The sequence below is a fragment of the Physcomitrium patens genome, chromosome 5 (genome assembly GCF_059467195.1).
Source record: "Physcomitrium patens ecotype Gransden chromosome 5, ASM5946719v1, whole genome shotgun sequence".
NCBI lineage: Eukaryota > Viridiplantae > Streptophyta > Bryopsida > Funariales > Funariaceae > Physcomitrium > Physcomitrium patens.
The window spans coordinates 6,717,746-6,743,577 of record NC_143414.1 but is presented as its reverse complement, the minus strand read 5'-3'; the positions used below and the strand labels follow the sequence as shown (position 1 = coordinate 6,743,577).

Sequence of the window (25,832 nt, the reverse complement as noted above, 5' to 3'; positions counted from 1 at the left end):
TCATGCAGATGTTAAAGCAACTCCAATCATTTCTATATCTTCACTCCCTGTTATTCTTATTGCTCTTTATTGTGGTAAATTGAATTGATACATCACAAATATTAACTCTTTTAATTTTTTTTACATTTCTTCCATTGCATTCTTCATTTTAAAAAACTCTACTATGATAACACCAAAATAAGAGAAGATGTCTATAATATAGTATTAAGCTTAGAATAGCTATTGCCAAAGATAAGAAAAATTTAGAATCTTTTAACTAGACTAAGAATAAAAAATGCATTGATAAGAGTGAAGAAGGTTTCACTCTTATCTCTATATATACTATCTAACTAGGAGTTATGCATTGACATTCTATAGGACCTCCAATATTAATCTAAATTGCAAGATACATGTCTTAACTTGCAAGGCAGGTTTTTTATATATGCACTATATAGTTAGTTTGTTCTACAAGCTACAAATACATGTAACACATGGCTAACTTGTTGACCAAGTTTTTAACTTATAAATACATATAAAGTCAAAGTCACATTTATGAAGCTTTTAGAATTTTTTTTAAAAGATATTGTGAATTAATCTGTATTTATCTAATTCTACCTAATCATATAAGTAATTATTGGAATAATTATATATATTTGTGACAAACTTAAGCCTAATTTTTTAACTTTTTTCTTTTTAAAATTTAGATAGAAGATACATATAAATATCTTCAATTAATAATCAATTCAAAAAGCCGTAATAATATCAAATTAATGAAGATTATATCTTTTTGTAAAAATTGTGAAGATTATCTTTTATAATTAAAGATGATTTGGAAGTTTTTGATTGAATTTGAATTAAAATATCATAAAATAGTAAATTAATATCTTCATTCTTGTAAAAATAAATTATTGAGTCTTTTAGAATTTTTATTGTAGGTAAATAATTAAGTCTGAATTTGATTTTATTGCAAAATATATCTTTACTGATAGATATATTTTTTAAGATAATTAAATAGTATATAACTTTTATTGCTTGAATAATATTCTATAAAAGAAACTTAACAATTATTCATCCTAACTTATTTCTTTCTCATTTTGATATGTGTAAAAAAATAAGATATTTTTAGATTTTTAATAAACTTACATCTATTTTTTTATAATTGTGATTTATATTTGTATTTTAATTTTTTATATTATCATATAATTAAAAGTAATTAAACTTTAATTAATTAGAAAATTGGCAATATTAATGGTTTTTTTATAAATGACCTAAAAATTTGTAGTCTAAGATCATGCTTCTTATTTATTTAACCATACTCAATTTTTTTCTTTCAACTGTTCTATTTTATTTTGAGGTAAGCACTCAAGTCAAGCAATTTGTTTTTCTGTTTGTGTTATAATAAGCCTTAAAATTATTTGATTTAAATTCCTTCCATTGATCAATTCTTAGAAAATAGAATTTTTTAACATATAAGTAAATATAACAAAGAATATAATTCTTATAGTAATAGACTTGACAATAGCCCAATCATATCAAAATAAATTATTTCTAAGACTCTGAAGGCTTTGTGTATAATATTTTTGGAAAATCTTTTCATATAATGTTTTTTTATTAGGCAACATTCACATATATCTTTTAGTATTTTTAATCTAAGTAATATTTGTGCTTTCTCTTTTCTTAATATATAGCTTAGATTTATATAATTTAAGTTTCTAAATCATTAGTGTTATAATTTTATTTCTTCTTTAATATCAGCTTAATTTATAATAAGATTCACTATAGAAATACTGTAAAGATTGTTGTTGGTATCATGCTTTCTAGTTGCTAGGATCTTTCTTTATACTATATTATTATAGATACAAGAATTTTCATTGGAGAATTTTATAACATTATCAATGTTGGAAAGGTTATCAATTGAGATTAAGAAGATGTTTAGACTTGGTACAAAAATAAAACTTTAAAAGTTTCATCACATTAGTCAATTCATTGTACAAGTTAGCTTTATTAATGCTAGCAATTTAGTGATATTCTTCTCTTGGTATTTGAATGATTTTTCTTGCAACAAGTTTTAATGGCCTTAATTTCTCTTTGTCTATAGTAATATGTTATGTAGCATCCAAATCTAAGTACTTCAATTATTTTTATTTAAAGAACTTAGAGATTTTAAGTAAATGCCACTTTTACATCATCATTATTTTTATTCATTAAGAATTTTTATTTTCTTTTTCTTCAATGGAATTGGTTTCAAAAATTTTTGATGAGAAAATTTCATGTTATTTATCTCTTACTTACATGTAAATTGATCTTTATCTTATTAGTAGCAATATCAAGTAATATAATTGCATCCTTTATATTTGTAATATTAAATTGATATTAGAACTAGAAACTTTTTTTTAAACAAAGCTAAGTCTAGCATGATCAACAAACTTTCCTTGATTTTTATAAGATCTTCTAAATTCATAGCAAAAATATTTTTTGTTGAAATTGATTGAATCATATGTTTGAAGGATTAATGCAATTTTTTGAGTATTGGTTGAAATAACATAAAATCACTAACTAGTTGCCCAAGAGCATCTCATTAATTTTTGATGTCTTGAATATTATTCAAGTATTCTTCATGTATTCTTTAATGAATCTTCTATCTTTTAATCTCATGCTATATAATTAGTAGTAAGTGGTGAGACTTATGGTACATCAACTAAATCAAAACTTACTTTAAAGTGATGCCTAAGTATCAATTAGATTATCATGTTTAACAATTGTATCTACTAAATTTTTGTTTAGGGATAGATTTATATCTTTAGTGTGTTGTTTTTCTATTGCCAAAACTAAGTCTTTACACAATGTATTATTCCAACTTGAAATAAAAATGCCATGTGTAGAGTCTTTATTTTAAAAATCTTCCACATATTCTTGCATCTCAAGAAGACTTTCATCTTCAATATCTATACATTATAATTTATTCTACTTTCTACTTTGTTTATTTTTTTGTTTTGTTTTATTTTATTTTGTTTTTTTTCTTTCTTTCTAAAATTATATTCTTATTTTTTGCAACCATATTGGCTGGATATAGTTCCCACTTGTCTATGAAGCAACTTAAAGCTCTTTCAATTCATGAGATTTCTAATATTATTTTCTAAATCTAGTTTTTGTATAAGTATTATTTATTAAGTACTTATACAAATTCTCATCATACTAAAAGTATGGCTCATCAAATTTAAACTTTGAATAATTAAATAAGATTTTATATCATATTGATTGAAAAATACCCTTATCTCTCATACAAAATATAAAGGTGCAACTCTCAAGTAATACTTAGCTCTTCTATTAGTTGATTTTGAGTACACCTTAAAAATCATTAGAAAAGGTTCATAAAATTAAATTAAAAAAATTATGAATTCGAGTTCAACAAGTGTATCTTTAAGTGTAATTTATTAATTTATATTATATTGTGCCATATTTTGTAAGAGAACCATTTATTCCATGTCATTGCAAAGCTACAATAATTAACAAAGTGATGTTGTGGTAAATTTTATTCAAAAAATTGAACTTATAAATTCTATTAGTAGAACTTTTTTTCACAAGTAGACTTGAGGATGGAACAAGAATATTTTAATATAGCAGCATTGACAATGAATTATAAGATAGTAAGAATTCCTTCTTTGCATATATAAAGAATGCATTACTTACATTGTTATAGTTAGCAAATATTCTTTGGTTAAAAAGTTCATTCTAAATTGCTTAAAAAAATATTTTTGCTAAACAAAGAAGGTAATTTTTTATTTTTAAAATATAAGAAAAATATGTAAATATTAGAATATGTAACATGAAAGAATGTTAATTTATAAGATATATGAAAGAATATAATTTATAAAGAGAAAAAGAAAGAAAGAAAGATTTGTTTTAGAAAAAAATAGCATCTTAAATGAATGTACCATAGAAAACATGGTGAACATCCAAGCTTAATATCTTCATTGGTGTAATTTAATTAGTCTTTTATTTATAATTATTGTATATTTCTTCCCAAAGAATTTTCAACAATCATCATTGCGGTTTATTTTTTTATTTTAATTAAATTATAAACTTTAAATTTAAAATCAAATTTTGTATTTAAAAATATTTTGATAAAAATAGATAATTCTATACATTAATTGTAGAAATCTATATGATACTTAATACTTAATTAAAAAAAAATCCAAATAGCCTCTTGCACCAAAACAGTTTTATAAACCTTGAATCTTTAAACTTATCTAATAGCTCATGAATGATTTTGTGTGTATGTGTGTGTTTTTTTTTTTTTTTTTTTTTTTTTTTTTTTTTAAATCCAAATTCTTAATGTTGTACTCTTCTTATTAGTATTTTAGGCACTTCAAACAATTGGTTGCCTATTATTAAGTTTCTTATACAATTTGAGGCAATTTCCCAATATTGATGTTTGTTGACATCCATGGAAAATAAACAAATGAAGTAAAAAAGATCAAAGCACAAGTTTAGAGCCTATTTTGCAAAATTTTGTTTAATTTATTTTTCTTTAATATTTATAAAAAATTAAGTTTTGTATTAAATAAAATTTATTTCAAATATAAATCTATTAAATATTTTATATATAAGTAATAGAAATACCTTTTATGATGGTATGAACATATTTTTATATGAAATATTAGATAAAATAGAATCTTGTTCATTTATTCACTTTGCTAAATTATACTTGTATTAAAAATGAGAATTTATTAAAAACAATTGTATTATTGCATTATTAAAATCACATCATAATATATAGAGTAATTAATATTCAATTTTTTTAAAGAATATGATTATTTTTTTTATTCATAGGTATATTAATATGATCAAATAAATATCAAGTAAAATAATTATATATATATAATTATTAAAATTATAATTATAATTAAAATTATTAAAATGTTATGAAAAAATTAGAATTATTTCAATATTTTGAATGAAGATTGCTCAAAACTATAAACATTAAAGTAAACAAATAAAAAAATAATAATCAAAAACCAAAATTACTAATAAAAAAATATTTGATTTTTTTTTTATTATGATAGATATTTTTTAATAAAAAAGAGTTCATTTCTTTGGTTAAATTTTTCAAAAACATTCTTTCATAACTATATCTTTTTATTTATATTTTATTTATAACTCATAACTTTATATTTGTATTTTTGTAATTTTTATTTATTTTAAATATTTTTTGGTAGTGCATAAAATTATTTAATTACAACGAAAATCTGAAATTCATTAGTTTTAAATATAGATTGTTAATCATTATTATTTATTCGTATTTATTAATTTAAACATTCTTTTATAATTTTTTTGTTAAAATTTATTTTTTCTTAATTCAAATTAAAATACTTATGTATATTTTTTTGCTAAAATTATATATATATATATATATATATATATATATATATAATTCTGTTTTTTTAGGAAATTTAGTATTACTGCAAAATATGTCTTATTCATAGTGAAGACATAAAAGACAAAGATATTTCAAATCAAATAATACAATTTTATATTTTTAATTTTATAATATTTTTAACCTCAAAATTTACATTAATTCTTTAAATTATTAATCTTATGTAAATAAATAGAAAAAACTATATGTTTTAATTTTTTCACCCTTGAATTACAAACAATTATATCAACATAGGTAGAAAGTCTTTTGTCATTTAAAAAATAGTTTTTATTTAATAAATATTATTTGAGATAATTTTCTAATTTTTTTCTCCTAAACTTGTAATAATTTCTTAGAATAGATTTATTTAATAGTTGAATAAATTTTATTTAGTCTAACTTAATTATTTGTAACAATCAAATAATACCACTACCCTTGATACAAAGATTGGTCAATCATAAAAGAAGAAAAAAGAAAATTACACCCAATTTAAACAATCTTTTTAATGCCAACTTCAATCAATTAGTTACTAACAAATGATACCACAAACTTTGCGTAAAGAACTCTTAGCTCAAAATCAAGAAATATGTCCCATCAAAATCTTAACCTAATCTCATAAGTGAATGTTCTCTTAGAGATATTCGTTCTACACATACTCTCTGCCTCCAATAAAGACTTAATAAAATTGCAAAATTTGACATTAAAGAATGTACAATTTAACACACATCTAACTTTGTACGTCTTCTGTGGGGAAAAAAAACTTGTAACAAAGGAAAGTATAATATATAATGCTAATCAAGTGCAACATGTTGAGGCTTTTAACTTCAAAATTAGAAACTGGAAACCAAAAGTTGTGTCGATACAAAGAAGTAACATCAAAAATATTGACTCTTACACCACTCTACATAGGAGATCTTGGACATCACAATATTGGTATCAATTAATACACAACTCGTAAGCTACTACAATAACCATTTAAAATGGGTAATAAAGAGGTATTTAAAAGATCTCTTGAATGAGATGAAAGCTGGTCAAAAGCAACTATAGCTCTACCAGGCCCCCCAAACAACCCCTTAATTAAAATACTCACAAGCAGATCAGACCTTTTGATAGGCTAAAATGAAGTAGGTTCACTATATCTTAGTATACACGGAGAAATATAATGTACAGAAAAAGACCCCGGTGATCCAACAACGTTCCCCAATTTACTCGGATACTTTGTGGTACACCTGCATCCAGGACCAAGTACTGTTGTAAGTTTATAATAGCCACGACACCATTGGAGTAATTGAGCACGGTAGATAACCAAGTGGCATGGACTGAAGTTCAATACAGCTTTCGATGATGTTTGAAACAATAATCTCAGAGGATCAAATAGCACATTAGTATTTAGCATAATTAGTCATTTTATTCTTCTGGTCGATTCTAGGAGGTTCAAATGAGCGAAGATTGAAAGCGCAACACTAGCAAAAAGTTCAGCATAAACAGAATGCGAGGCATGATATATTGCTGACCTGGCAACTGCGAGATGGAGACATGACCATGAAGGAATGTGGTCGATTGTTGTAACCAGTCTCTGGCTTTCCTGGCTCTCCCTCAGGATTTGTACAGTGATTAACCTCGTGGTCCACCTGCAGAGAAAAGACAAAAGCACTTGAGTAAGAAAGTGGCAAATGTGTTAATGGGAAAGGAGGGAATTTTTTTTTATGTATGATCCTGAATTTATTTTACTCTTTCAATTGCTCATGCGTAAGAACAATGAATGTAGAAAAAAACATGCGTAGAAACATCACCATCGAATCTTACCCGGGAATGGCCTCCAAATTCCGCAGCATCACTATCCAAGCAGATCCGGTAGTTGCCAGGAATCTCACAGCCTACCTTCAACCTGGCAACAAGTGGGTATCGAATGAGTACAAATGATAACATCACTGTAACTGAAGATTATTGATCCATCAATATAAAAATCTATCATCCACGATGAATCCTGCTTCACGGCATCAAACAATCTTCAGACTGAAAGCAAATAAAGATATTAAAACAAAAATAAAATAAAATTGTTTAATTGGATCTTTCAGATTATACTATCAAGCCCCCAAAACACAGACTGTTTGTGGAAGTTTGAAAACTCGTAGGAAGACTTCCACTTACTCCGGGTATGTGTTTGTTGAATGGAAGTTGAACACAAATACCAAGTCTCCCCTTTCGAATGCAATGACCTAGAAAGTAACCAATCATATTCTGAGTCAGCTATCCTGCAGGAATCACTGTCAAAATATTACATACGTAACAGCATAATCACATTCAGGGGGACTTGATCTCCCTCATGAAGATCAATGAAGCTCCTGGCTGTCGATCAGAATTACATAAGCGGGATAAGGGTAACTGACCCTCTCAGTTTCACTTTTGTTGGAGATGTACTGCTTCGAAGAACCCACAAATTGGAAGCTTTCACCAAGGCCAATCATCGCTCTGTTGAAGTTATTCATAAACTGTACGAAAAGATCGAGATCAAAGTTAGCTCAGTATTGCTGAGTCTGATTTAATATTACCAACAAATGATTCAGTTAGCCCTGGAATGTAAGATTGAATCCTTATATCCTTGAAATAAATCATTCAAAAACAATTCATTCGCTTTACTTTTCTAAGTACCATTGCAAGGGCACTTGACGGGAGGTGAAATTTTCAAACCTTCAATTGAAATTCTCATCCATGACATCCGCCAATTCTGTAAATAAATCATGCACCACTATAACAAAAACAATTCTAAATACAGCTTCGAGCTGTAAATCATTCCAGCAAATAAGCCTTCAACAACACTTAGAAATCAAACCTTGTATCGAAGGTCGTCCCGATCCGCGAGATCCCAGAGCCTTCGACACTTGTCAAATGACCAATTGTTTCCTTGTCTGGGAAAGTCAATCCACTCGGGGTGACCAAACTGCAACTCGTAAAAATCCTACTGATGTCAGTACCACTCAGGCAAATCGATGCTCCAAAACAGGAAATTAGACAAAAAAGTGATGAATGAGAATGTGGTTCAGAAAGTTAATTTAAATTATTCACCTCGTTGCCCATGAAGTTTAAGTAGCCTTCTCCACCAAGAGCCATGGTAATGAAGTGAATCATCTGCAGCACAATTAACAGTAAGTAACTTGACCGTGCCCCAGTTTTGATAAAACAATACAGGACAGATGAAGCGTTTTATGGACAGAAGTTATTATAACAGAATGGAAGGACCTTGTGTAGTGCTATTCCTCGATCTACGATAGGATTCGATGGTTGCGTAGCTAACATGCTGAAATACATTTCCTTGTCCATCAGTAAAAATGCATACGATTTATCTCCGACCATAGACTGCAAAAAATAAAGAGTATTAGAATTAATTCAAAATATTCTGTAAAGGAAACATGACAAATTTTCACGTCTTTATGTAGATCAGGGATTTAGGGCAAGGTGATTCCATTGCGACAACCACTGATACGAAACTGCTGCTCTATATTATTATGCATCGATAATGTTCACATTGAATCTCTCCCCCCAAGTGGGGGAACTTAAATCTAGACTTGGGAAAAAACAACTCAGTTTCAATGATAGAACACAAAACCATTACACAGCTGGAAAGAGTGTTGCTGAAGTCAGCGGCACAAATGAGATAACACTACAGCATCAAAACGTGACACAAACAGTGCAATTCACCTGATCATGGCTCTCGGAGTAAGCGACACAAGGCTCCTTATATCTCCGATTGGTAAGAGTGTGAACAATATCACCCATAGACCAATCTTCCTCCTCCTTAACTTTCAGGTACTCCATCCACTTGTCGGGTATACCCATGGCTAGACGATAGTCAAAGCCAACACCTCCTTCTGAAACTGGACGACAGAGAGTGGGAAAGCCTGATACATCTTCCGCAATAACTGTGGCATCGGGATACATCTTGTGGACTAGATCATTTGCAAGCATTAAGTACATCACTGCTTCGACATCAGTGGCTTCGCTGAAATACTCATAGTAATTTCCACTAAAGCGCATGTTCAGTCCGTGATGGTGATAGAGCATAGAAGTGATCCCGTCGAAACGAAAGCCATCAAACATGTACTCATCCATCCACCATCTCAGATTTGATAGAAGGAACCGCTGCACCTCCCACGACCCATAATTGAACAGTCGACTATCCCAAAGCTTATGGTATCCTCGGGCACCAGTATGAAAGTAGGACTCTTGAGCTGGCTGGCCCAAATCATACCCAGCCAATCCATCGACGGCATTGGTGCTTGCATGGCTATGTACCACATCCATCAAAACTCGAAGTCCCATTGAATGAGCCTGGTCTATCAGGTACTTCAGGTCCTCGGGAGTACCACTTCGGCTGCTAACTGCAAAGAAATTAGTGACATGGTAACCAAAGCAACCATAGTAAGCATGTTCCATAATTGCCATCAGCTGAATGGTATTGTAATTGTTAGCCTTGATCCTAGGAAGAACTTCGTCCGCGAACTCTCTGTAGGACGATACTCGCGGTTCTTTTGAGCTCATTCCCACATGAGCTTCATAAATGAGTGGAGCTGATGGTTTTTGTGGGCGGGCATGCTTGAAGTGATATCTGGCACATTTTACAAAAGTAAAAATAAAGTATGAGTCTACAAAGTGCCCAATCAACATGCACAGATTGAACCATGTACCGAAGGTCCATGCGTAGACGTACATTACGCGAGACACAGAAAATGATACCAAGTTTTTCATCATTTCAAATGCACGTAGCCTAACCACCCAAGACATCAAGGTCATTCGTAAAGAAGCGAGGCTAGGTGCTTCATACCTTTCCCTCAAAGGTGGATCCCAGTAAACACCATCATAATCCGCAGCAAATACAGTAGGATCAACTACGGCATATTTAATCCAGGCTGGAATACGATCTACCCAAGTATCATCACCCTTCTTAATTCTGATCCTCACTTTAGATCCGTGAGGAATCGCAGAGACACCACGCACGTCTGGCAACCTGATAGACCAAACACCAAACTTGTCTCTTTCCATGTTATGTTTTCTCCCATCCCAGTTGTTGAAGTCCCCGATTAACTGAGCAGCCCTGTATACAAAAGTACTCTCTTCAGTTATCAAGCCCAATCGCGCTTAATAAACGACTGCATAAGGTCATAGCTGCATTACTGATATACAGGACAATACTCCACTTTAAATTGACACAGATACGATATCATCTTGTGTCAATTTCTTCGTTATCGAGGTGAACAACAAGAGTAGTAGCAATAAGTTCAATTCCAATGTCGTTCATAGTGATGAGCTCTGAAGAGATAACTCACGCTGCTGCGGGAGCCCACTCCCGATAAACAATGCAATTTCCTTCACGAGTAAACCCAAACTTCTTGTACCCTTCACACAGCAACACAATACCCTGCTAGCGCTTCAGTGCTACCTGTTCAAGTGAAGCTTTAAATACCTTGTGCGTCCAAGAAGAACTTCGTAACTCTAAGCCATAGTTTCCGCCACTAAAGGAATAGATATGAAGTATCAAGGACTCAACAGGCCGAGAAACAATTCCATTCGTTAGTTGTTAGAGAACCTACGATAGTGGAACGATCACTGTATAAGTCTGTGACAATCTTAATGTTTCATATTTGTTGAATTTTTAGAAGCCTCTTATATTTCTTCCTCAATTAGAAACATTAAGGTCTCGGCCTCACATAAATCATTTAAATTCATATTTCTACTACCCTATTGAAGTGATTTCTGTGAGAACCGTTAAGGTCTAAGTTCAATATTAAGATTTGAAAAAATAAATAAAAATGAGAAGATGGTTTACAACAGATTTTTTCAAACGAAAAAGAAAAAAATCAACGCAAAAGCAATCTAACAACAAGAGTTAGCAACCTGTGAATCTTTGAATAGTGAACTGCATTGACATTGATAAAGAGATCTCAGTAGTATTGGGCTTGCAGTTAAGGAACACGAACCTTCGGCAAAATCCTCCAAACTTCCTTCATGTTTCTCGATTTCCATCTTTCGTTTCATAAACTCGCGAACACGAGATCGCAGATGGATCCGGTGGGGGGCGAGATAAGGGTCCAACTCCAGCACTCCTAAATTCTGCATGCCATTCATGTCCTTCCATGGTTGTGGCTTATCCGCTGAATTATCCGGCTTGTCAGCCTCCAAGTCGGATGCCTTAACTGTAGGACAGCTGGCCTTGAAGCTGAATCTTCGAGTAAGCTGCACAATATGAGGAAGAAGAGTCACGATTAAGTGTAACCGTCTGAAGCGTCGTGATCATGAAGTCGAAAAATACAGCAATCCGTAGGTGAGTTCAAAACTTACTCCTCCAACTCCCCACATGGGTCTTTTGAAGTAAAAACTGCAGCAATTCAAAAATGCTCCAGCACACTATGCGACCGAATCAAACCTGCATTGCATCATGACACACCATTCAGAAGAAAAATATATTATGTTACAACTTTCCCCCAAACGATGCAATTGTCCGAAATTAGGCGCTTTCTTCAAAATACTCGAAATATAAGCTGTACTCGACTTTTCTAACTCGATTACAAGACTTCTGTGCGGAACAAGTCGCTAATTGATAACTAGACTGAGGTGTAATTCTAAATTGGAAAATACATAATGCACGACACCCACAAAACAGGCATCCCACTGTCCATACTCCCCCAGCAATCAATGTATGTAATACTCGCGCGCAGCCTGGACAGCCCGAAAACCTCACTGTGATCAAAATCAAGCGCATACTTAGCACGAATAGCAGAAGATGTGCTCCTCAGCAACAGATAAACAGGCTCCGGTGACGAAGTTCACAAAGATCAATTCTGATTCCCGCGGTGCTTATCGTCGACACACACCTCGCTTTGTCGAAATTGAATACAACCAATCTCCACTAAAACCAAAAAAGAATCACACTTTGCACAATTTCATAATCGGCTAACGCACAATCTCCTCTAATAAATCCCCGCATTCATACCGGTACACCAAAAATTCAAAGGAGGTATCGTAGACTACGAAGCAAAAACCAGCTGAATTGGCTTTGCACACCTCACAATGCATTCTCAGCGTGCGGCATCAAAGCACGAGTTCAGAATTAGAGAATCTGGAGATGGACAAGAACCTGGCAGCAAGACGAATCATGACCATTTGGAGGAGGAATCGTAGCAGGAATGGCAGCAATGGGAGGCTTAGAGGAGGAGGAGTAAGAGGGGGAGTGAAATTCATGGGGGCGGGACATAATGGGCAGCCCGTCGGAGTGCCGCCCTTGCGCTGCAATCCAAGAGAAGGGGTGCGATTCGGGTGCATCTTGCATGCACCCACTTCGAGAATCGAGACGAAAGAGCGATCGCGCTCAATCGGGTCACACTCGGATCACCCGCCGTGATAGGTTCCCCGCCCCCCTGCGATCGAGCCCCCTGCTCTCCTCTGCGGCAGCCGCGTGCCCGTAGCCCGCCCTCCGTCGCTGCCGCTCCACCCCTCTCTCCGCAGCCCACGTCTCTATATTTAAGGATCTGGAATGGGCCCCCCGTTGAGTCCTCTTCGATCCAACTTTGTCACGCGGATTTTGCCCTGCAAGACGGGCTTGTGCTCTTGGGGAACGGGCCGGGAGGATGACGTGGACCAGGTATACCCACCGTCCTCTCCTCATTGGAAGATTAAATATCCACACTTTGTCGAATCAACTGTGCCTCAATTTTGTTGTTGTTGTTTGGATTGTATGTGTATGTACTTCATTCCCTCAAATAATATCATGGTAGTTTACAATTAACAAATTTTGTATTTGTATCCATATCAGTTCGTTAATCAAGTATAAATACAGAGTTTGAAACAAATATTGGATTGGTTTACACAAGGTTGCATGTTCTCATCAAAGAAACCTACGTCAGAATTTTGTTACTTTTTCTTATTGCATTATATCAACAATCTTTCTATGTTTTTCTGATAAGCAATACACTTAGAAAAGATAATACAATCAGATTTAACAACTTCGTTTTGTAGATGGTGAAAAAATGTAAAAATTGGACATCTGAAAAAAGAAAAAAGTTTATGGAAAAGGGAGAAAGTTGTTGAAAAAATAAGAGTATCAATTAATCTAAATTAAGTGGACACTTTTAGAATTTCTATTTATAATCACTTTGTTATACCCCAGTACTTTAACTTTTCAGAATAACACTCTCATTGTATCTTATTGCAAACTTGGAGAAGATATTTGGAACATCCAATCCAAATGAAGCCAGATTTTTTAAAATTTGTTGGCCTACTTTTATTTATTTATTTATTAACTTTATAAATAGTTACTTTTCAAATAAACATATCCCAACAGAATGCCAAGCATATCCTTTTTTCAGATTAAAAAAATGATGTGTTTGTTTATCAGTTTTTTTTTTTTCCCCCTTCCATAGAAAGAGTCATAAAAGGGGGTCATTTTCCCACATGGGGCTCCATATCCCATGAGCTAAGCCCCAAAGACCATTTCATTTTTCTCCCTCAAAACGAGAGAGAAGGAGAGCATTTCTCCATTCCCTTCAATAAGAGTGCCAAAATCATCGTCCAAAACACTCATCCCCTTCAGAGTTGGGCCCTCCAAACGATGGGCCGGGTGGGTGACCCCGCCCGTTGTGGTAGTGTGCCCAGGCACGGATGATGTCAGCTTGGCATCCTTGTCAGCAGATGGAGGCCACGTAGGACGACCTCGCCAAGGTCCGAAAATCAGCTGCGCAGTGTGAAAACGAACCATCACTCCTCACACAAGGACGACCTTTAGAAAATCGAAACATAGTAATATTGTTTTGTAAATAATTAAAGGATTTATTTATTTTTTTTAATTTTATGATTTCATAGGTTTATATATATATATATATATATATATATATAATCATTCATTCATTCATTCATTCATTCATTCATATACACAATTTTGTGTTATGGTTTTTGATTTTTGATTTTTTAAATGAGTTATGAGATTTAAATTTTGAAATTTAAATCAGTTACTAAGCCACAACATGCATTTCGTGACTCATATCATGACTCATTTTTGTGACTCGTGTTTACATGTTTTTATTATTTTCATTAAAAGACAAAAGATTTCTTTTAATGTTTTTTGAAGATATTCATTGGCTATAAATATTTCTTTCAAATGCTCTACTTCATTGGATGCACATTTTTTTTTCAATTATTCAAAATTTTCAATTTAATGTAATACAATCATTATTTCTGAAATAAAAAATTAATACGTGTGTGTTGTTTGCAGTAAAGAAGATGTAATCAACTTGCATGATCTTTTTCCACCTCTAACATATTAGCTATTTGAAATACTACTGGAAAATGAGTAAAACATTTAAAATAAGGTTTTTAAGTGATCTTTGAAAAGACTTGTTTTTAGTTTTCAAGTATATCATTATTGTATTAGTTATTATTATTATTATTATTATTATGATAACTGTTTGTTAGCTTGTTTTTTTGTTTCATTTGCATATTTTTGTTCCATAATTAATGCTTAGTTTTTCCATAATTAACTATTATTATTTGTGAATAAGGTCAATATGTGTTTTCACTCTCATATTTTTTACGCTTGAGTTTTTTTTAATGATTATAGAGTCTAAATTCTAAATTGCTTATTCATTTTTAAATTATATTTAACAATAGTTTAATATATTGGACAACATAATATTTACAATGACATGTAAATGTTATTACTCTAACTTGAATATTTTTTTAATGAATTATTAAGTATAATAGATTTAAAATAATTTGTAATGTACCTACATATTTGATATATATATATATATATATATATATATATAGATAGATAGAAATTAAAAATCAAGTATCAAAAATGATTTAAATTTTTTTATGAATAAAATCATAATAAAATTTAAATAATGTATTAAAAATAAAAATAAAAATAGATTATTAAATAAAAAATATGAGTAAGATTATTATTTTTATAAAATATGATAAAAAGAAAAAAATATTTTTTTATATAAAACAACCAAAATAACTATTTTTAAGTATAAAAAAATTAGAAAATATTAAGATAAGATTAGAATAAAAAATAATAAAGATATTATTATAACCAAAAATAACAATAAGAAATAGAAAATATTAAAAAATTACTAAAAAAAATAGATGACAACTCTCTTGTCAAATAAATCCTTACTTTCAACTTTTTTTTGGTTATAAATAGCTATTACATGCTTAAATTGATAGAATTCACTTATAGGATATGTCTTGGTTTAACTTTATCAAATTCAAAAAACTTTGTGTATATCCATTTCACAATAATGTAGATATCTTTCTCAAAGCTATGTAGTTGTATTATTTTGAAACATATTTGTATTATTTCTATATTTCTTATATAAAAATTTATTTCTAAGAATAGCTTTAAAAATTAAAATCATAAGTATGTGGTTAATATCCCTAAGATAATTATATTGATATGTTGAATTTAGATTTTTAAGAAAATATGTTAATTTTACCATCAAATTAAATTAAAAAAATTATATTAAAGAGATGTAATTATGCTTTAGCATGAAAGTATATATCTCCTTTCGTATTTAAATTGAAGTTTATAATTTTTTTGGAAAAAAAGACTTTATTAAAGCTAAAGATAAAATATAAGATTTTTTTATAATTTAATAATAGATTCATTATTATATGAAATAGTATACAAAAAAAAGTGATCTTGCATATGACATAAGTGTTGTAAATTAACATATGTCTAAGATTGGTTATATGCATTGAACAATGGTGAAGAGATTCATGGAATATTTTAAAAATACATTGGACTTCAAATTCTATAGTTGTTAATAAAAATATTAATTTTGAATATTATTTTAATATAAATTATATTAAATAAATAAATAATATAAAATCCATGACAAAATATTTATGTTTTGTAGACAAGATGTATCAACAACATGAATATCAAAGAACCAAAGAGTCAATACACTCTTATATCACTGAAAAAAAGTAGATAATCACTTTAAAAACTTATAATATTAAACTAGAATGGCTATTGCCAAAGACAATAAAATTAAAGTCTCTTGAAACAAGATTAAAAATAAGAAAGGTGTTGATAAGAGTGAAGAAGGCTTCACTCTTGCCTCTATATATACTATCTCACTAAGAACTATGTGGCGATGTTCTATGACCTTTGACACATGTCCAACATATGAAACATATGTCTGACTTGCAAGACAAGTTTCTTATATATATACTACATGGTTAGCTTGTATCATAAACTACTATCATGTGCAATACATTCCTAACTTGTTGACTAAGTTTCTAACCTACCAATCAACTAGAAATATGTCTAAAGTCAAATTTGTGTCCATAAAGCTCCTAAGAATCTTTATCAAAAGATGATATAAAATCTACTTATATTTATCCTCTACTTAATATTTCTTATCTAGATAAATGTGTCCATGATAAGATATTATTTTAAGAATTTATAATAAATAACTTATTATAGCTTATTTTTCTATGAAGATAGAATATATAGTAATAAATCATTATATAATTGATGTACTTTGACTATAATAAAATTTGAAAGATATTAGATTTGTGTAATTTAGATAAATTTAAATAATGTGTTATAAATAAAAAAGTCTTGAATTTACAAAGAATCCAAAGTATTATTTTTATATATGAAACATTATTTTGTTAAATAAATAGTTAAAAAATTTAAGAATTCAAAAATATTTTATAATAAAATATAATATTGTATATTTTTATAATTAAAATATTTATAAATAATAGATATTTTTAAATTATAAAATATTAATTACAAAAAATATTATAAAAATATATGAAAATTAGAAGTTTATTCCAATAAATTTCTATAGTGATTGAAAATTTGCCACATACTTGGATTTTTGTAATCTTTAAAGATAGTTGATAGTGCTCTTAATTACTAGTATTATTTCATAAAAGGTAAAAAATTCACCTTGTTATTTTATCATTGTCAATTCCTTCATAATTTGATTCAAATAAAATATTAAGAATACTATCAAGAATAATTCCTACCTTCAATAATATCTCCAAACATTGAGAGTATCCTTGAAGATTATAATACCAAATGCATTGTATCTCACCATTTCTTTCTTTTAAAAAAAACATGTCTTTCTTAAAGGTCTTCATTTCTATTATATTATATTAAAAGTTGTGACAATTTCAATAACTTGTCTAATAATCCATTAAATAATAATTCTTGAATTCAATCTATTAGTTATTAATTTTCAATTACAAATACAAAGAAACTACAAACAATAATAAAATATAAAATATAATTTTTATTGAAATATTTTTACTTTATAATAATAAATATCTTCTCTTTTCATCTTAGTCTTGATAAATAATGTTGATGAAAAGCACCAACCTTCTTTGCTGTATTTATATGATTCTCATATGATATACATATATATTTACTAATATCATATCTACACTAATATATAAGATGTTTTAATATATTTTGGTACCACTTTGAGCCTAAAACATCTTCTATTTCAAACTTGTGATTATTATCCACCTCTATAAAATAAATAGCAACTATCTTTTTTTAGTATATCCATTATCTTATATAGCTTATGAAGAGACATATGGAAAATAGAATGGATCTTTATAGATTTCAATAGATGTAATTTATATACAATTAAATTTATTTGCTTTCAAATAAGAAATGCTTCAAGTTTATAATTATTTAATTTTTAATAGATGCAAATAGTCTTAATAATAGAATAAAATAACCTTACTTTATTTCTATTATAGAAATGGGGTTATTCCTTATAATAGACATATGCATTAATTTTTTTTATTCTTAAACTTTATTTTATTGAACCTTTATTTTTTTATGTAGCTATAATATTTTATTTTTAAAATCTTTTGCCACATACTTATTAAGTTTTGAGAAGTTAAAAGTATCAAATTATGGATGATAATCATAGTTAGTATAAAAAGGTGATTGGTAAATAGAAGAATGTACCATATTATTATAGAAAAACTTTGTCAATAGCAAAATAATTGTCCAATCATTTTAATAGTAGTTGATGGTACATTGCAACTATTTCTCCAATACTTAATTCACTTACTTTTTTTTCTATCATTTTAAAAAAAAAGGGCAAAAGGTAGTTTATTTTGGCTACCTTCAATATTTTGAAAATGGTTCTTAAAAACCTATATACTAATTGAGTCCACCTATTTGATATAATATTTTTTGATAGTTATAAAAAATTGCTATAGCAATAGATGTTATAAAAATAAAGTCTAGCTATTTCTTCACTTATATAGGTAATCGCTAGAAAAGTCCACAAAATCAATGATGAATAATTTTTAATCTTAAATAAATATTTCAAAATTGTATAAATTCTTGTATTGATTTTTTTTTTTTTTTTTTTTTTTTTTTTTTTTTTGTTTTGTTTTTCTTCTTTTAAGCCACTAAAAATCTCTTAAAATTTACTCTAATTTTTTATTGTATCCAAAATATTATGAAATTGCCAAATTCTAACATACTTGAAGAGTATATAAGTACACTTTACTTTTTGGAAGAGATAAGTATTTTTTAAAATAGAAAAGATTATCTTTGAATTCAAACTTAAAAGTATTACAAAACACTTAAAGTTCTTGTGAATCATATAAAAAATTATTGGACTAAAAGAACCTTCTAAATTATGGCACTATTCTTGAAATAAATCCACAATTGCAATAAGTTCTTTTTTATAGATCTAATAGTTAATTTTAATTGCTGAATGTTTTTTTAAATAAAAGCTATAAAATAAAATTTGTTATCTGCTTTTATTTTTGACAATACTACATACAATGTAAAATTTGATGTGTCTATTTTTATAAAAAATAGCTTATAAATTTTAATTATTAAGTCTTTATAAAAAATTGGTATTAAAATAAAAATTACCTTTAAAGCTTCAAATATTCTTAGCATCTTGATTTCACTTAAATTTTTATTTTAAGTTATTTTTTAAAATCAAATGTTTAAGTAAAGTTGTAACTAAAAAATATTTTTTGATAAAAATACAACAGTAAATAAAAAAATCTTTATAAATATAGGATATTTCTTATTATTCTTAAATTTTATCAATTCATAATAAATAAACTTTCTTAGGATCTATTATAAGGCCATCATTATAAATGATATATCTTAAAAAATGAACTTAAGTTATATATATATATATATATTTGGTCTATAGTCTTGCATCTCCAAGTTTTTGTAATACACAACAAACATGATTTTTATGTTTTTTTTGTTCTTAAAATAGATAAAATATCATCTAGTTAGAAAATAGGAAAATCATCTAAAAACTTTCAATAATCATTTATTAGATGTTGAAAAGTAGTTGGAGCATTTGTAAGTTTAAAGTGCATGAATTAATTAAACATAGAAAAATTATTTATTAAAATTATTTATTAAAATTCATTCAAGTCATATATTCAAGTCTTTAAACCTCTTAAAGATTTTCTATAGTATATCATAATTTTTTTCTAAATAGGACATACAATATAGTATAAGGAAATTATTCTTACTTCTTCTACCAAAAATGGGCTTAAAAGGCTTTATTGTCATCTTGTAGAATTTCTAAAGAAATAATTTATAATAATAAGTAAGCTTTTTATGCTATAATTATATAAAGTAGAAAAATCACAAGACATAAAAATAATAATATCACATATTATAAAAACAAGAATATATCATCTAATAATATCAATAAAAATAAAATTAATTGAATATTTAATTGAATATTTTAAAAACATCTATTTAAGATTTTTTGTTTTAAAAATAAAATTTATTATGAATTTTAAAGAATAAATTATACAATTAAATGTTATTTTTGAAGAATAAATTATATTAACTTGTAAAATCTAAAAATATATTATAAATTATTGTACATATAAAATTTATTTTTTAATTTATTTTAAATTAGATAAAATATCAAAATTCATTTCATTTCTTAATTATAAAAGAACCAAATAGTGCTCAATTATATTACTAAAAGTAGGTACTATATTTAACATATAATAAATATTTTTATAAAAAATAATCATAAAATATATAATAATAATTAAATAATAAAGTATTATTTTTGCTTAGATATAAGATACTATTAATGACTTATAGGACATTTCAACCACCTTTAAAAAATACCTTTAAAATAATTCTAAATAAAAATAAATATAGTCATAAATAATTTTATAATCTAAATAATTAATTTAAAATTAAAATACATTCTCATGGCAATAGTTTTAAAGAAAAAATAGAAAATATTTAAAATTTTGGATTTAATCTAGAAGAATATTTCGATATAATATATGACCAAAATATCTTCTTTCAACTTTTTTTCTAAATCTTAAATAGTTCTATAGAAGTGATTTACTATTTGGATATCTTACAAATATTTAAAATCTAGATATCTTATTGTTCCATTTGGACACTTCTATAATTTTTATTTTTAACTGGTCTTTATAAAAAGAAACTACTATCATTATTTGTTATATTGATACTACTATGATTAATTCTAATCTTAATTTAAGAGTCTCCTTCCATTGGTACCACTATTATTAATTCTTCTTGTAGTGAGCAATAGCTTATTATTTGAGTAATATGTTACTATTAATTTTCTCTTCCTATCTCTTTTGTTGTAAATTTTTTAATTTTTTTTTTTTTTTATATTTCTTAAACAAATTAGAAACCTCAAAAATAAAAATATATAAGAAAAAATACTTATATTTAAAATTAGTTTTCATGGAGCTATATATATATATTAAAAATGAATTTTATAATTTTTTAAATTTTAGAAGAACCAACATAATTACATCATATTTTATTATTATTTTTTGAATTACATAAACAATTTTTTTCAGAAAATTATGTTCTAACAATAATTACAGAAAAAAATATTATTTAATTGTAAAACAAATATTGATTATCAATCTTCTGCACTCAAAAGGGCAGTTGAAATTCATATCTGCCAGAAGTAATACAAACTTATAAATTACGAAATTACACTTATATACGTATATACTTAATGATTTTATTTTTATTTTTATTTTTGTGTGTGGTTTGAAACACATAATTGTAACAAAATACAAAAAAATGGAATTAAAGGATTACATAATCTATTCATATTCAATAATAGTAATAACCATAATATTTTGCCACAAAAATATTGCCTTTGAACTCTAACAGTGCCACGAGTTTGGAATTTGGAGATGATTATTCTCCTGTAGAGGATGAACATCTGTGACCAAAAGCTGATAGTGACTATCTATAACAAATACCGCTTTCCGCAATTCTTGTGCGATGGATTCTTCAGTTGAAGGGTATGTCTGCGGCTGCTTTTGAAGAAAGAGAAGAAATTGCGAAACAAATTGATTTCGAAGTTGAGAAATCTTGTGGGGATATCATTATACTAGTTTTGCAGACCGCAATTAGAGTTACAAAAAAAAGATTACTTCAAACATAGAAATATAAGAAGGATAAAAATGATTTAAAGCATTGTTTTAATTTATATTTAAGGTCCACAACTTAGAAATCAAGCAACAAGAAAAGAATGTAATACAACTTGTGATGTGCTTAAACATAGAGTGCAGCTATTGAAACTTCTTCACCGATGGATTAGATGCGAGTATGCAAACATCCTGTATGATCCACATATTGGTTGAAAACACAGTATGATTTGATATAACCTACACTATATGGAACCTTTGAAAAATATGCGTTTTATTCCTTGTATTATAATTTTTCTAAAAATATTTCACAGGATACTGCCTCGAACTAAACCAACCCTATCTACGTGCAAGTGGTGCAGAGAATTGCTGAGCAGCCTGTATTGCAAACTAACTTCACATGCAGTGCCCAACACTGATGAAGAGCTTCTGCATTGATTTATCGTCCCTTGTGATTTATTCTACCTCAAGTGTCCTGTTCTTCACGAGATTTGGTTTAATGGTTGCTTCCGCACCCTGGCGTCCTTCTGCAGACACTTAACCCCCTATATATACCAACAATAGAGATTTACGTACCGCCCCTCATACAAGTCTGAACCCACTTTCAGTGCAACCTGGTCGTCGCCTAGTCAACGATCCATGAATGATAAACGAGAGTATCCTTCAAGGAACCACATGACCTGCAATCCCGTTACAGAAAAATGAGAACCCAATGGGTAAATTTTTCACGCTGCGTGTGCAGTTCACCATAATATATGAGATGTCAAGATTAGCCACAAGATAGATAGCCATTGAGACATTGAAATAGACTGGGTTCATCACATACCCGCGCAGTTCCTGCCCTTGAATTTGGCTTCAGCCGCTCCACCGCACTTACTCGGTACCAGAAGGGCGTTGGTGACATAGGCGTCCGGGTAACTATTACCTGAAAGCAATTTACAGAAACAGGCGGGGTCGGCCGCACCGACCTCGGCACAGCATGTGACGCTCGGGGGTGCACCGCTGGTCACGGCATTAGCGCACCCTGCAAGCTGGTTGATGCTGCATTGAGCATCGACATTGCGGGCCACCATGGTGACCATTAGAAAAGCTGCCAAGCTCAACAACACCAAGCGCTTCACCTCCGCCATGTTGATCTGTGATCAGTCACAACACTCTGGGGACTCTTCGATACGCTTAATGACTCACAAATGTCACTCAGGTTAGAGTTGGCGATATTGTGAGGATGTGAGGATCTGACGATACCGTTCAAGCATGAAAGAATTTATATCCGTTCAAGTGGTGCAAACTGGCACGAGCAATGGAGCCTGAGTACGATCTGTCAGTGAATATAAATGGTATCTGAGACCTTGATTGGCATGAGAATCGAGAAAAAGTGGGTGAATGAATGGCCGGGGGGGGGGTGAATGAATACTTTTTCAGCCCAAGAGCTAATGATGTCTGAACCATATTCAACGAGGAGGGCCATTCTTGAGGATTCGTATATTCTGCAACTGAGGAATGTCGATAGTGACTGAAATTTAGAGCTCCCGCGTAGTGTGTCAAATGTTCTGAATTCATGGAAACCTGTTGCAGTTCCCCGAAATGCACAGGTTATTGAAAATTTATAATGATGTTTCACAATGGAACTATTGAAATCTGCACTAACAGGAGATACATCCCGGATTCGGTTGAGTGGGCAGCTTGAGTCTACAGGTTGCTGGGTTTATTAGTTATTGGGTCTTTGACATTGTCCTGTTGATCTTGTCACAGGAATCGGGTTATGCCGGGACTGATTTTTAAAGCTGCTGGTGCACATTCTATTCATCGTGCTGATGTCATGAACTTATCAGATTTGTTAACACATTAGCTCGTGATGGCCAGCAGATTGAAAGAATTAGCCGACAGTAAACCTCCACTGCATAGTCTCTCGAATTTTCGAACGGTCACTTTTCAGCAGTAATGGTCATGATTCAACAGGGGAATGAAATCAAAAAAAATTCTCTCGTCACTTTTCGAAGCTTATACCAGTTTGGACATTACGCACCGCGTGTAAAATTGTTGGACCGAGATCAAGAATCTTGGCAGTAACTCTGAAAGTTTTCTGGGCTCCAAGCCCACTGACAGGCATTGCTTTTCATCTCAATCACTGTCCATCGTCAAGGCAATCGTTTCTCTGTTAAAGGGGTAGGTAGTGGCAATGATGTTTCCAGGTCGTGCATTTCCTATGACTTCGATCGAATTGACAATAACCACCATATCATACGCTTTCCATCGGTGTTTGCCCAAACTCCAATTTCCAAATGCTAGACTACTCTGAGGGAGAATCATTGCCGTATTGCTGCATCATAGTCGGTTCCAGTCAGATGTCATGAACGCCATGATTCACGAACCGCAAACCACAGAATATCTCTACACTACTGGTCAGACTTTGTGGTGCAAGGACCGAAGCACTAAACCCCCTTATAATGCAATAATATCAATCTCATGGAACAACAATAATAACGAGGTCTGTTGTCAGATCAGGTTGCTGAGAACAGCACAGAAATGGTTTCCATTATAGCAGTTTTGCTGCAGATAGTATGTATCATTATTGTCTGATCGGGGTGAATGCATTGCTGTTGTATAAAGATGGATTATGCGGTCGTCGTTTCTGACTGAAACCGCTAAATTCCAACATCATTTGAGTTCAGCATTGTCTTTCTAAAACCCTCTGAATTCGGCTGCTTGACACTAAAAGCTGAGTCTGTTGTAAGAGAAGCTTGTTCCTTCCATCGTTCCTTGGAATGTTGAACATTTCAGTGCTGTTGTACCAAGAGTCTTTGAAGTCAAATACTATGTAAATCATGTTTTAACACTCCATTCATTAAAAGTTTATGTATCTAAGGCAGGATTTGACACGACTTCAAGGTTAAGATTTATTTACTTCTCAAGGCGATTCTTAAACTTCATGACCTAGTCAATACTTCTAGACCTCTAACTACTTATTTTCAATGAAACTATTATCAAAAGGTAAAACTTTTCCATTAAATACAATAATATATTTTGTTTTACATTTTAAAAGAAAGCATGTCGGTGACATTTAACCTGGGTTGGGTGCTTTCAGATGGTATTGGTAGGATTAATACGATAGCCTTAATCTTATACCCAAAAAATCGCTGTTTTCAAAAAATGACCTACAACCAATTTATAGTTAGTTTTAATTTTCTGATCATAGGTGCTTGTGACTACATGCAGCTATTGGAATGTGTTTCACATTGTTAGCTCGGGGTTCTGCTGGTTAGTGGCGTGCCATGGAACAGTAACTACGTTATAACAACACATCTAAGAAGTAAACACTTCTTTTGGCACAATATTTCTTCGCTACACTATCGAGCTACAAGTGCCTTATAGACAATGAATCCATGCTTCTCTTTTATTAATTCAAGTACAAAACGTTACAATGTTCTGTTTAGCTACAACTTCCAAAAACGCAACTAGCGATCTTGCTGTTTTCTCTCACTACTGAATGTCCGAGTTTCAAAGAAGTGAAAGAGAGAGCAAAGTGTCCCTTCACTGGTTCTTATAACACCTAAAATGTTTCCTTATCACTGCTTCTATCCTAACTTTGCAACTGAGCTACAACCAGTTGCATTTCTATCCCATCCTCTTCTTGTATTATCATTCTTCCTCGTTGCAATATTCGTTGAAAATTGCTGACATCATACAAGAAACTAACATATATCCTCAAGTTTTGATTTGGTTAAGAAAAATTGGAGACACCCACAGACTTACACACGAGAGATACCACCCCAATCTTTAACAAAATAAAATTGTTTAGGTTTTGAGTCCATGGATATCCAGGCATCTAATACCACAATGTGAGACACTATTGGGTTTCGATCTTGATCAACTCTTCATTCGAATGTAGGATTTTGATACATCCCACCTATAATTCTCAACTGCCGTGTGCTGCAGTACCCCAAATGACCCTTTGACCTCGGTCACCCTT

General features: G+C 30.1%; 2 protein-coding genes across 6 annotated transcripts; both read right to left on the bottom strand.

Annotated features, from left to right (window-relative positions):
• Window positions 1-6,310: 6,310 nt before the first annotated feature.
• On the bottom strand, window positions 6,311-12,873 carry LOC112282708 (1,4-alpha-glucan-branching enzyme, chloroplastic/amyloplastic). 5 transcript variants are annotated; one of them, XR_016502902.1, is made up of 14 exons: window positions 12,528-12,806; window positions 11,732-11,816; window positions 11,371-11,626; window positions 10,720-10,789; window positions 10,218-10,487; window positions 9,095-10,001; window positions 8,636-8,752; window positions 8,462-8,524; window positions 8,229-8,336; window positions 7,786-7,887; window positions 7,547-7,650; window positions 7,202-7,283; window positions 6,910-7,026; window positions 6,311-6,624 (listed from the first exon to the last, which is right to left on the bottom strand). XR_016502902.1 is itself a non-coding variant. In XM_024520692.3 (14 exons), exons 2-14 carry the CDS (start codon window positions 11,747-11,749, stop codon window positions 6,601-6,603), a joined length of 2,202 nt encoding a protein of 733 aa, XP_024376460.1. In that variant the 5' UTR covers window positions 11,750-11,816; window positions 12,528-12,873; the 3' UTR covers window positions 6,311-6,600. The 5 variants fall into 5 exon arrangements, 4 of the variants coding, with proteins under 4 accessions (XP_024376460.1, XP_073390436.1, XP_024376461.1 ...); XM_024520692.3 differs by having other exon boundaries at window positions 7,547-7,614; window positions 12,528-12,873; XM_073534335.2 differs by having other exon boundaries at window positions 7,547-7,614; window positions 10,720-10,811; window positions 12,528-12,745.
• A 9,241-nt stretch (window positions 12,874-22,114) lies between these two features.
• LOC112282228 (uncharacterized) lies at window positions 22,115-23,084 on the bottom strand. The gene is made up of 2 exons (XM_024519611.3): window positions 22,689-23,084; window positions 22,115-22,542 (listed from the first exon to the last, which is right to left on the bottom strand). Exons 1-2 carry the CDS (start codon window positions 22,990-22,992, stop codon window positions 22,526-22,528), a joined length of 321 nt encoding a protein of 106 aa, XP_024375379.1. The 5' UTR covers window positions 22,993-23,084; the 3' UTR covers window positions 22,115-22,525.
• Window positions 23,085-25,832: the final 2,748 nt, after the last annotated feature.